Source organism: Phyllobates terribilis, unplaced genomic scaffold, assembly GCF_046119375.1.
Source record: "Phyllobates terribilis strain yellow unplaced genomic scaffold, ASM4611937v1 Scaffold_2__4_contigs__length_985480577, whole genome shotgun sequence".
Taxonomy (NCBI): domain Eukaryota; kingdom Metazoa; phylum Chordata; class Amphibia; order Anura; family Dendrobatidae; genus Phyllobates; species Phyllobates terribilis.
In genome coordinates, this window is record NW_027362762.1 from 84,667,421 (window position 1) to 84,679,549 (window position 12,129).

At 44.4% G+C, this 12,129-nt stretch overlaps 1 protein-coding gene across 4 annotated transcripts in view; it reads right to left on the minus strand.

Annotated features, from left to right (window-relative positions):
• Positions 1-12,129, minus strand: part of CUNH11orf97 (chromosome unknown C11orf97 homolog) — a 157,756-nt gene that overhangs the window by 83,213 nt on the left and 62,414 nt on the right. For 2 of the 4 annotated variants that reach the window (XM_073669744.1, XM_073669735.1), the window contains exon 4: positions 1,112-1,225. The exons of 1 other annotated variant lie outside the window; for it this stretch is intronic. In XM_073669744.1, coding sequence (XP_073525845.1) covers positions 1,112-1,225 — 114 coding nt within the window. The remainder of the gene's footprint in view (positions 1-1,111; positions 1,226-12,129) is intronic. One more of the 4 variants, XM_073669740.1, reaches the window with a different exon arrangement.

Below are 12,129 nucleotides of genomic sequence, written 5' to 3' on the forward strand. Positions count from 1 at the left end.
TTCCATGGCCTGTGCAAACTGTTACGGATCCGGGTGGTGGAACCTCTGTGCTTCGGTGCAAGGAGGGACCAGAGGGGCATGACTAAGTGCCTACTCGGCCCGGCCAAGGTCACACGGCGGCTTAGTCGACTCTGAGAACCAGGGAGGGACCGGGCAGGTGGACCAGGTGCCACTCTGGGACCGACCTTGTGTGAGAGCAGGTGACTCCCATGGGTCAGATGGCAGGAACTGACCGGTACAGCGGATGAATACGGCAGGAAGGCTGACGGATGGTCCGGGTAGATAAGCAGGCTGGTTCGGCAGATAGCCAGACGGGTGCGCCGGGTAGGCAAGCAGGCGGGCACGGCAGGTGACTGGCAGGTGCTCCGGGTAGGCTGGCTGGCGGGCACGACTGGTAACAGACAGGTGCTCCAGGTAGGCAGACTGGCGGGCATGGCAGGTTACAGGCAGGCGCTCCAGGTAAGCAGGCTGGTGGGCACAACTGTGGACAGACTGGAGGGCAGAACTATTAGACAGGCTGGTGGGCTGGACTGACAGACAGACTGGCAGGCAGGACTGACAGGCAGCGGGACCTGAGGGCTGGAGCTAGTGTTTAGCACACAGAACAACAACCTTGCACAGGCACCTCCATTTTGGAGGAGGTGCCTTATATAGGGGAAGTCCTCCGGCCATTGGCGGGGACTCTATAGGACGGCACGTGCGGCCCCTTTAAGAGGGAGGGAGCACGCACGCCCTAAGCACAGTGCCCGGTAAGCTGCACGCGGTGCGCGCCACAGCAGCAGGGGAGCAGGAAGACACCGGACCTGGACCCCGGCGGTGAGGGGAACGGCGTCTCTGCCCGACAGGAGGCAGAGACGCTGATGCTACAAAAATCCTTCGTCCAGCAAGTTTCCAACGGACTGACCGCCACCAATCTACAAACTAACATTGATCGTTTGGATATGTAATAAGTTTTCTTCACGGGACAACCCCAGATCTTCTCAATTTCTAGCAGTGCCCCTGATTTTGCCCAAGATTTGATGACTATTTTTCCCTTCTCTCTGATTTTGCCTCTGATACCTCCTGATTAATTGATTGGGATTAAGCTGTGTAGAATGGGGTTAAATCTCACCCTTGTGTCGGGAGTAATGGCCTGGTTGGGTTAGGAAGCTGTTCCTGTAGGGAGCCACAGATCCATAAATTTGGACATTCTTCTCGACCTTCAGAATCTTATCCATCTGTACTGCTAGAAGAGAAAATAAAGCACCGATGTTATAACTGTAGTTTATATACTATACTCTATATGCTATAATAATGTAAGAAGATTTGTCAAGTCCCAGGAAAACAACACTTTATTTTACAAGCAGCCAAGGTCGGATATTCTACAGATTCCGAGGCTCAATGGAGGATTCTCTGGTCTTGGGTGAACCATTCACAGTTGTATATGATGAAAAATAACGCGACTAAGCCAATCATTACACTGGTGATAATGTAACCTGGCACTGACAACAGGATCCATTAAAGGGGAGTTTGATCTTCTACTTTCCTGCTTGTTACAGAAAGGGGGTGTTGCGCTTTGGAAGATTGACAGTTCGGACCATCGGCATCATTACACCCCTGGGCTGAACTGTGCACTCTCTCAAATGCTGTTAAATAAGGCAGCTTTGTCTCTGCAGCATCGGAGGAGCACAGGGTCCAATGATCCCGCCAGCTTCAGAACAGCACTTACAAACTCTGTAGGAAAGAACTTGTAAGCACTGCGCTCCTTGCAGTGAGATCAATCACTGCAGTGGTGACCAGTAAGCTGGAGGAGGAGCAGCCCCACTATCAGTAATTCGTCAGTATTTTTTCTCAGGAGTGGGAGCCAAATCCAGGTGAGGAACAATCAGAGAAAAGGCATAATAGAAACAAGTCACCAATTCTGCATTTATCACCCACTCCTGGCTTTGGCTCCTACTCCTGAGAAAAAATACTGACCGATTACTGATAGTGGGGCCGTGGCCTAAGGATCACCAAGATGCTGGCAGTGCTTCTCCACGGGTCTACCACTGACAGAGCTTCGGAACAGTGAGTCTACACTTTACCTCTGTCACCGCAGGGCCCGAACCACCAATCTGCCTACCAGCAACTGGGAACTCCGCTTCTGAGCACTAACCTGCAGGTAACATACCCGGGCTATAAGCGATATCCAAAAACAGGTCCATTTATCCCAGGAACCATGAGTGGACTACATAGCCACTTTCCCTATAACCGTGCGCCAGGCATCCAACCCCCAAAAAGGGGCTTGATACCAGATCGCGCTATCTAGCTCCAACACATGAAAGCTGCAGGAGATCTACCTTAACTAGGAGGTAATATCATCATCTATATCTTACCACACACACCAGGTAGGTCTACTCTTATCTGTAACACCGAAATCCGAAACCAGGGATACCAAAACCAGGTAAAAACTGAGACAACTCACTACTCTACCCCAAAGGAGGACCTGCTTCACCTACTGTTTGGTCCTCTATTCATTTAGTTTACTCATTCAACACTGACCCCAGTGTATCCTTTACGGAAGACTATCTGGATTCCACTCTATCAAGACCAGGAGATCTACATACACCATTCCGTGACAACTACAGTAGGTACATCAACATACCTCCGAGTTAATATACATAACCATACATGGTGTTCTTCTAATCACATTTTGTATTCCCTCCCTAAGTTATCATCAGCTGAACTCACCAACTACTCTGCCGGACCACCCTCCGCCTTCTACCCTCGACCACCAGGTAACTTTAGACCAATCTCCTCTTATGTTTATGGCTACTGCCCCAACTATTTAACTTTGTCCTCTCTTCCTCCTAATTAGGGAAGAACCACTATCCAGGACCATCCGTTTATTGGTGACACCCACTCTCACCTACTCTTCTACCAGTACCTACAAATACTTGTTTGCTTCTAAAGTGACTATTTTGCTTTTTAAAAAAAAGACGCATCTTTTATCAAATAAACCTTTTTTTTTTTTTTAATAAATCTCTACTAACAGCTCATTCATTTTAGGCCTAGGTCCAGCGCAAGTTTTTTTATTGTATTCCTCTATATTTTATCCCCGACATCCGAGTGCTGTCCGATTTTTTCATGATCTTATAGACTTGCATTGCCGATTCTGATCTCACCCTCAAATCAAAATAGGACATGTCCCCGAGATTTAGCACAGACCGTTCTGTCTGCAGGAAACCACGGACATGTCAATGGCCCCATAAAATATCACAGGTACAAGGGACATCAATGAAAATCACAGATCGCACTCGTACAAGGAAAATGGACATCGGAATGAGGCCTAAATGATAAAAAAATCTACACAAATTTGATATCGCCCTAATCCTAATGAGTTGGGAGACTCATGATTCAGAATCATTTTTTCCATAAAATGATTTTTGGAATTTGTGTTAAAGGTGTACAATGGCCGAACTGGATTTCTTTTAACAATTTCACAGAACTTGGATTTTTTTCCCTGTTTTCCAGCACCTTGAATCTTAAAACAAATGGCATCATTCAAAATTGTGAAGTGTCCTGCCAAAAAAACAAACATTTGTACGGGCAATGTTGATGGAAAAATGAAAAGTTATTGCTCTTAGAAGAAGGGAAGGAAAAAATGCAAGCTCAAATAGGAAAACCGGCTACGAAGAAGGGGGTTAAGCAATGAAGAAAACACTTGCGTTCTTTGAATCTCTTTAGACTTCCCATTGACTTGCACTGTAAGTATGTAGCGTCTTCCTAGGGGAAATTGGCAGAAGAATAGTCCCATCACTTCTTTTAACCTCTTGGCGCCTTTTGAAAGCCAGAACATATGCACACTGAGTTGTTTTTCCATAGAAATGAATATGTTCATTGTTTTGAGACTTTTTTGAGCATTCTTTTTTTACATGCAAAAAATGGTGGAAAAACAGGCACCCTTACTATGCCACACTGAAGGTCCAGTAACAGGGCCAGATACGGCAGCAGCGGCTCAGCATTGGGGTGACAGCAAGATGAGGAGTTTGTACGGGTTGGGAATAGATGGGGATGGTGCTGGATATGTGAGCAGTCAGATATGTCTTTTTGGTAATCTCTGCAGACGAGTTTTGGCTGGAGAAGTCGTCATAACGGTCTGGGTCAAATGGAAAATAAAAAACGGGAAAAGTAAACGACTCCATCAGAAAGAACGTCAGCTGTAAGTCACCATTTATAACTGTACTGTATATACTTGTATGGTCTGCAGGACTGGTATCTACCACTATGTGGTGACCATATGGCAGTAATATCAGTGCTGGTCTTTTTATAGAGATTTATTTTCATTAACAGCCAGGTCATCTTGAGGTTCCCCTTTACCCATGATTAGGGGGCACCACAGTAGTTGTTTTCAGGTTTACCTGATTAGGGGCCACTTATATGAGCTTTGCCCCCCCCCCCCGAGCTGAGCCCCGCAGCAGCATTAACATGGTGGTGTCCTTCTCACATATATACAGAACAGTTGCCCAGCGCTCTCTTAGTTGCCGTCTCATCACTCGCGACGGTGATTAATCAACTCTATCTCAGATATAATTACACGGGCGGTGGGGTCACCCTCTCGTCACATCAATGCTCCTCGCGGTAAACGTTGTTGTTTGCTTTCTCTACTTTCACAATTGCTCATTAGCAGTAACATCAGTGCAATCAATGTCAGATGGCATTAACCCATTGCCTGCTACAGCAAATAAAAACATCCAAAACAAGTCTGCTGGGCTCAGATCACCAGTGAGTGGTTTCTACCATTATCTTTATATGTTTGTGTATTTTATATGATTTTTTAATTATTGTTACATTTTATTTTACAGCAAATCAACAACAAATCTGTGCCAAAACCTGTTACTAGGAGATTTTTCATGCAGATTTTACTCAATGCATTACAATGAAATTCACAACCAGTCCACAAATCTGCACGAATGGTTTCTTCGTTACATTTTTACATTTTTAAAAACCAGATCTGCATGTGTTGTGGTAGTTGATAGGGGCCATATATGATGTAGACATAAGCCATTCTTCAACATAGAAGAACAAAGAGTCCTGGTAGAGATGAGCCGGCCCCGACAGAGCCCTGATCTCATCATCCAGTCTGTCTGGGATTACAAGAAGAGACAGAAGGATTTGCACAAGTGACATCCACAGAAGATTTGTGGTTGGTTCTCCAAGATGTTTGGAACAACCTCCCTGCTGAGTTAACTTCAAAAACTGTGCGCATGTACTAGTATACCTAGAAGAAGTGGTGAAGTTAAAGAGCGGTCACACCAAATATTGATTTGATCTTGATTTTTCTTTTGTTCATTCACTTTGCATTTTGTTAATTAATAAAGCTATACTATTAATAATTTTATTTATGAATACATTCTTACTCTGTAGCATTTTTTCCACACCTGCGTAAGACTTTTCCACAGAACTGTAGCATAAGCCAAAAAAACAACTTTAAAAATGTAAAAGAAAATGAAAACTTATAAAAACTGTTTAAAGAGTCAAGGTCATTTTAATTTTTATTTCATAAAAAAATAGTACACATGAAAATAAGCAACTTTGTAATATATCTCATCAGAGAAATTTGCTTCTTTCTATTACAGAATTGATCAGTCATTATCAAAATTTTCAATTCTGGGGTAAAATCTGTATTCAGTGAAGACTTTTTTATTACTGAGATAGGAGATGGCCCCTGCTACTGATGAGATTCTATTTAGACAGAAGGGAGCTCCACCTGCGGCTGTTAACCAGTTAAATCCCACTGTCAATCTCTGACAGCGGGATTTAACACGCCAGCAGGAAGTATGTCACTAATCGGCACCCCTGTCACGTGATCGGGGGTGACGATGGGTTGTCATGACAGCCGGGGGTCTGCAGAGGACCCTATACCTGTTATTGTGAATCTCCTGTGAATGCTGGCTTGTGTCCGGCATTCATAGGAGATGATGATTTCTGCTACACATAGCACGGCTGAAGCCCTGCTATGTATAGCACAGCTGATCGGATGATCACAGCTTCAAGTCTCCTAAGGAGACTACTGAAGTCAGTAAAAAGTGGGAAAAAAAGTTTTTAAAAATATGAAGAAAACAACAAAACAAAAGCAAAACACAAATCACCCCCCTTTTAATCCCATTGAAAATAAAAAAAAATAAAATAAAACAAAAAAACGCCACATATGTGGTATCCCTGCTTCCAGAATCGCCCGATCTATCAAAATATAAAAACAATTAATCCAATCAGTAAATGGCGTAACAAGAAAAAAAATCATAACGTCAGAATTACATTTTTTCGGGCCGCGGTGACATTGCAATAAAAGGAGATCAAAACATTGTATGTACCCCAAAATGGTATCAATAAAAACGTCAGCTCAAGGTGCAAAAAATAAGCCCTCACCCGGCCCCAGATCCTGAAAAATGGAGACGCTACGGGTCTCGGAAAATGGCGACAAACAAATTTCGAAATTTTTCATCACTAAAATAAAAAATAATTCTGCGTACTTTTACTGACCTGGGGAATCATATTGCCAGGTCAGTTTTACCATATAGTGAACATTGTAAATAAATTAAAAAAAAAAAAACAATTGTGGAATTGTATTTTTTTTTTTTTGTAATTTATCCGCACTTGCAATTTTTTTTCCCTTTTCCCAGTACACTATATGGTAAAATCAATGGTGTCATTTAAAATTACAACTTGGTCTGCAAAAAACAAGAGAGGAAGGTCACACATGCGCTCTGCCATTCCAGTCTAAGTCCCAAGCCTGAAGAAGATGTCTGACCTCAGCGCTGTTTTCGGCAACCTTTAATGTCCGTGGCTTAGGATATTGGCAGTACCGCAGTAAACTACTCCTGACTGCAGTCTTGTGTCCAGTAGACATTAATAGGAATAAGCATATTCCACACAGTGCTTAGCATAACTGAGTACACCCCCTTTGAAATGAAGATTTTAATCAATATCTCACTGAACACATGAAACATTTCCAAAATTTTGACCAGACATGGAAACATTTTTCAGCCCATAAAACGAAAGTAAAGTTAATAATAAGTTTCGTTACAAAATCTTCAGTTTTAAAATCAGAATAAAAAAAATGTTCAGTGAAACTCAGTCTTGTCAAAATTGTGCAAATTGTTCTTGTGTTCATGTGGTGAGATATTCATATTACTTTTCAAAGGGAATCAGCTAGGCAACACAAAGAGTCACACAGGTCCTAACGGGGGTAGACGGTACTACAGATTGGTGAGTTATTATGTACAGTTGTCACACTGGCCGCCTTCGTTCCCTGAAGCACGGCCCCGGTCCCCACTTTGTACCGTACATCTACACTGGAAACGACGGCTCAGACGAACGTCCCTATTCTGCGGCCTAGTCGCCTCTCTCTCGGATCTGGCCTCCCTCGGCTCCTTTCCTCGGATCTGGCCTCTCGTAATGGCAGCTATAAGCCAGCCCGCTGTACCGCAATTCTATCCTTCTACAGGTTTGGGCGCCAACTCCTCCCCTTCACTGCCCTCCTGGGCCTTTTATAATTACTAACTGCGCCACAGCTATCACCTGACCTGGTGTCTCCTCCAATCTCTTCCCTGAGGGAACATGCACTTCACTCTTGAGTTCCTACTAATGCAATTCTTTCAGCTTTCAATTCCTCTATCGTCTTTGACCAGCAGGTGTCAGTGTTTGCTTGCAGACACACTGTTAGTTATTAACTGTGTGTGTCTTCTCACTTGTCTATCTCGTTACACTATGACATACGCGATGTCTTTTTTCATCCAGAGGATATCCTCAATCCTGGAATACTCAAAATATACCAAAACCCATCTCGTGAAGAACCCACTAGAGGATCATTTGACTCAATGAATCTTTGACAAGTTTTCATATGTTTTCTTAGTAACCTTGTATTCTCAGCATTACATTACTATGCAACATCTCACATCTCCTTTTTCTTGGACAATCTATGCTCTTTATTTTTATATTATGCAAAACTCTAAGGCCATGTTTCCACGATGAGCTTTTGGTGAATTTTTGATGTTGCAGATTTTTTACACCTATTACCGTAAGTAAAATTGGTTAGTTGTACTTTTTCAAAAATCTGCTACAACAGAAACTCACCAAAAGCTCATGGTGAGAACTAGTGATGAGCAAGCATACTCGCAAATACTCGGTAACTCGCCCGAGCATCTCAGTACTCGAGTTGCTTGGAGCTCGCCGAGTACTTGCGAGATGCTCGGGCGGATGCTCGGGTCCCCTCCCTGCATGTTTGGCACTCTTTAGAGCACCAATCAACATGCAGGGTTTGCTTGCCATTCATTGTAATGACGCAACCATGGTGGTTGTGGCATTACAGTGATTGGCTGGCCGCACAACGCCATCAGGTCTATATCAGACCTGGCGCCGCTGTGCTCGTCACAGTCACTCCGGATCAGACAGTGTAGGGAGAGCTGCTGCTGTGTCTGGAGAGATATATTTGTGTATTAGGTAGTGTAGGGAGAAAAACCATACATTACACATATCCATCTTAACAAACAGTCCTTCTGAGGACTAATCCATCTGCAGAGATATCAGGCAGGCAGGGTGTATAGGCAGGCAGTGTATATAGCAGACTGCAGTGCATATAGCACAAGAGGCTCCATTCCAATTCTGCCTTCTGCTGCTGTTAGATATTTCTAGACAAAGGCCCAGGTCTCAGGGGTCAGGAATACTTTTTTTTGGATCTTAATCCTCATTATTTGCTTAAAAAGCAATCCAGAGAACATGGTTTTTCTGCGCCATTTGCTTGTTGGCACTGTAGAATACAGCCAGGTGCTTTCCATATTACAGCGCTAAAAATCCAGCTATTTAAAACTGTGTTTTTTCCGTCACACGCATCACATATACGTTTTCAGAAAATACTGCCATTTTTGGCCTCCATTCAAATTTTTTTTCACTGTGTCAGCGAAGTTTTTGACACCGGTTTGCTGTTCAAAATACAGTTAGGTCCATATATATTTGGACAGAGACAACATTTTTCTAATTTTGGTTCTAGACATTACCACAATGAATTTTAAACAAAACAATTCAGATGCAGTTGAAGTTCAGACTTTCAGCTTTCATTTGAGGGTATCCACATTAAAATTGGATGAAGGGTTTAGGAGTTTCAGCTCCTTAACATGTGCCACCCTGTTTTTAAAGGGACCAAAAGTAATTGGACAGATTAAATAATTGTAAATAAAATGTTCATTTCTAGTACTTGGTTGAAAACCCTTTGTTGGCAATGACTGCCTGAAGTCTTGAACTCATGGACATCACCAGACGCTGGGTTTCCTCCTTTTTGATGCTCTGCCAGGCCTTCACTGCGGTGGTTTTCAGTTGCTGTTTGTTTGTGGGCCTTTCTGTCTGAAGTTTAGTCTTTAACAAGTGAAATGCATGCTCAATTGGGTTGAGATCAGGTGTCTGACTTGGCCATTCAAGAATATTCCACTTCTTTGCTTTAATAAACTTCTGGTTTGCTTTGGCTTTATGTTTTGGGTCATTGTCCATCTGTAGTATGAAACAACGACCAATCAGTTTGGCTGCATTTGGCTGGATGTGAGCACACAATATGGCTCTGAATACATCACAATTCATTCGGCTGCTTCTGTCCTGTGTCACATCATCAATAAACACTAGTGACCCAGTGCCACTGGCAGCCATGCATGCCCAAGCCATCACACTGCCTCCGCCGTGTTTTACAGATGATGTGGTATGCTTTGGATCATGAGCTGTACCACGCCTTCGCCATACTTTTCTCTTTCCATCATTCTGGTAGAGGTTGATCGTTGTTTCATCTGTCCAAAAAATGTTCTTCCAGAACTGTGCTGGCTTTTTTAGATGTTTTTTAGCAAAGTCCAATCTAGCTTTTTTATTCTTGATGCTTATGAGTGGCTTGCACAGTGCAGTGAACCCTCTGTAGTTACTTTCATGTAGTCTTCTCTTTATGGTAGATTTGGATATTGATACGCCTACCTCCTGGAGAGTGTTGTTCACTTGGTTGGCTGTTGTGAAGGGGTTTCTCTTCACCATGGAGATTATTCTGCGAACATCCACCACTGTTGTCTTCCGTGGGCGCCCAGGTCTTTTTGCATTGATGAGTTCACCAGTGCTTTCTTTCTTTCTCAGGATGTACCAAACAGTAGATTTTGCCACTCTTAATATTGTAGCAATTTCTCGGATGGGTTTTTTCTGTTTTTGCAGCTTAAGGATGGCTTGTTTCACCTGCATGGAGAGCTCCTTTGACCGCATGTTTACTTCACAGCAAAACCTTCCAAATGCATGCACCGCACCTCAAATCAACTCCAGGCCTTTTATCTGCTTAATTGAGAATGACATAACGAACGGATTGCCCACACCTGTCCATGAAATAGCCTTGGAGTCAATTGTCCAATTACTTTTGGTCCCTTTAAAAACAGGGTGGCACATGTTAAGGAGCTGAAACTCCTATACCCTTCATCCAATTTTAATGTGGATACCCTCAAATGAAAGCTGAAAGTCTGAACTTCAACTGCATCTGAATTGTTTTGGTTAAAATTCATTGTGGTAATGTCTAGAACCAAAATTAGAAAAATGTAGTCTCTGTCCAAATATATATGGACCTAACTGTAGTTACCTACAGGCCAGGTATTTAAAACTGTGGTTTCTCTGTCAAACGGATCACATATAAGTTCGCTCCAAATTCAGTCATTTGTAGTGAGCGTGGAAGATATTGTCCTCCATTTAAAATGGGCAAGGCACGTGGCAAGGGATGGGGAACTGGACGTGATGGTGATGGTGCATGCAGAGGCCGAGGACAAGGCCGTGGGCAAGCTGAAATTGTGCCACAACAAACACCCACATCTTCTCACCCGACCATCCAGTCCCAATTCCTAGGGGACCGCAGCACACCACTATTGAACCTAGAGCAGTGTCAAAAGGTTGTTGGTTGGATAGCCGATAATGCTTCCAGTCACTTAGCCACCACCACCACTTTGTCTTCCACACGGTCAAGTCTCAGTAGCCGTGAGTCTGGACCGCATATTCCTCACCCTGATCCTCCTTCCTCCCACCATGCCGAGTGCCTGGAGAAAATGATCCCACACTTGGACACTTTGAAGAGCTGTTCACTTTTCCATTTATAGATTCGGGCCTCTCGCCCGGTCCACTTGAAGCGGGGCAAGAGGAGATCGCATGTAGCGATGCCCAAATATTTGAGCAGCCACGGTGGGAAAGTGTCACAAGAGGTGGACGATGATGAGACACAATTGCCAGAAAGTCAGGAGGAGGACCAGGGCGCGGAAGTGGAAGATGAGGTGGTGGATGATGTAGTAACTGACCCAACCTGGCAGGAGGACATGCAAAGCGAGGACAGCAGCACACAGGGGGAGGGAGGCAGAGCACCCCAACAGACAGGAAGAAGCAGTGTGGTGGCCACAGACAGAAGGCAGGCAACCGTTCCCCATAACAACAACACGAAGGAACTTGCCAGTACAACTGTTAGGTCTTCCCGAGTCTGGTTGTTTTTTAAAGACTCTGCCGATAACCCCAAATAGGCCATTTGCACCACCTGCCAGGCCAGCATCAGCAGGGGTGGCAAAACGACCAGCCTGACCACCACCAGCATGATGAGGCACATGGCAGCAAAGCACCCGACTTTGTGGGCCGAACACCAGGGTCCAGGAACAGTGTCTGTGGGTGGCACCACTGCTTCTTCTGCTGTTGTGCATGCAAGCCAATCCACTCTCCATGGTGCATGCGAAGATGCCTCCTGCCCTGCACCTGCCGTTGCACACTCTCAAGTAGCAGCATCAGGAAGCACGTCCACGTCCTTGTCCCAGCGCAGCGTTCAGTTGTCCATACCCCAGTCCTTGGAACGCAAGTGCAAATATGCAGCCAACGCCCCACAGGCCACACTACTAAATTCTCACATTTCCCGACTGCTTGGGTTCGAAATGTTGCCTTTTAGGCTCGTGGAGACGGAAGCATTCCGCAACCTGATGGCGGCGGCCGTCCCTTCGTACTCGGTCCCCAGCCGCCACTATTTCTCCCAGTGTGCTGTCCCCGCATTACACAAGCACGTGTCCCAAAACATTAGCCGTGCCCTCAACAACGCAGTTACCGGGAAAGTCCACCTAACCACGGACAAGAGGACAAGTG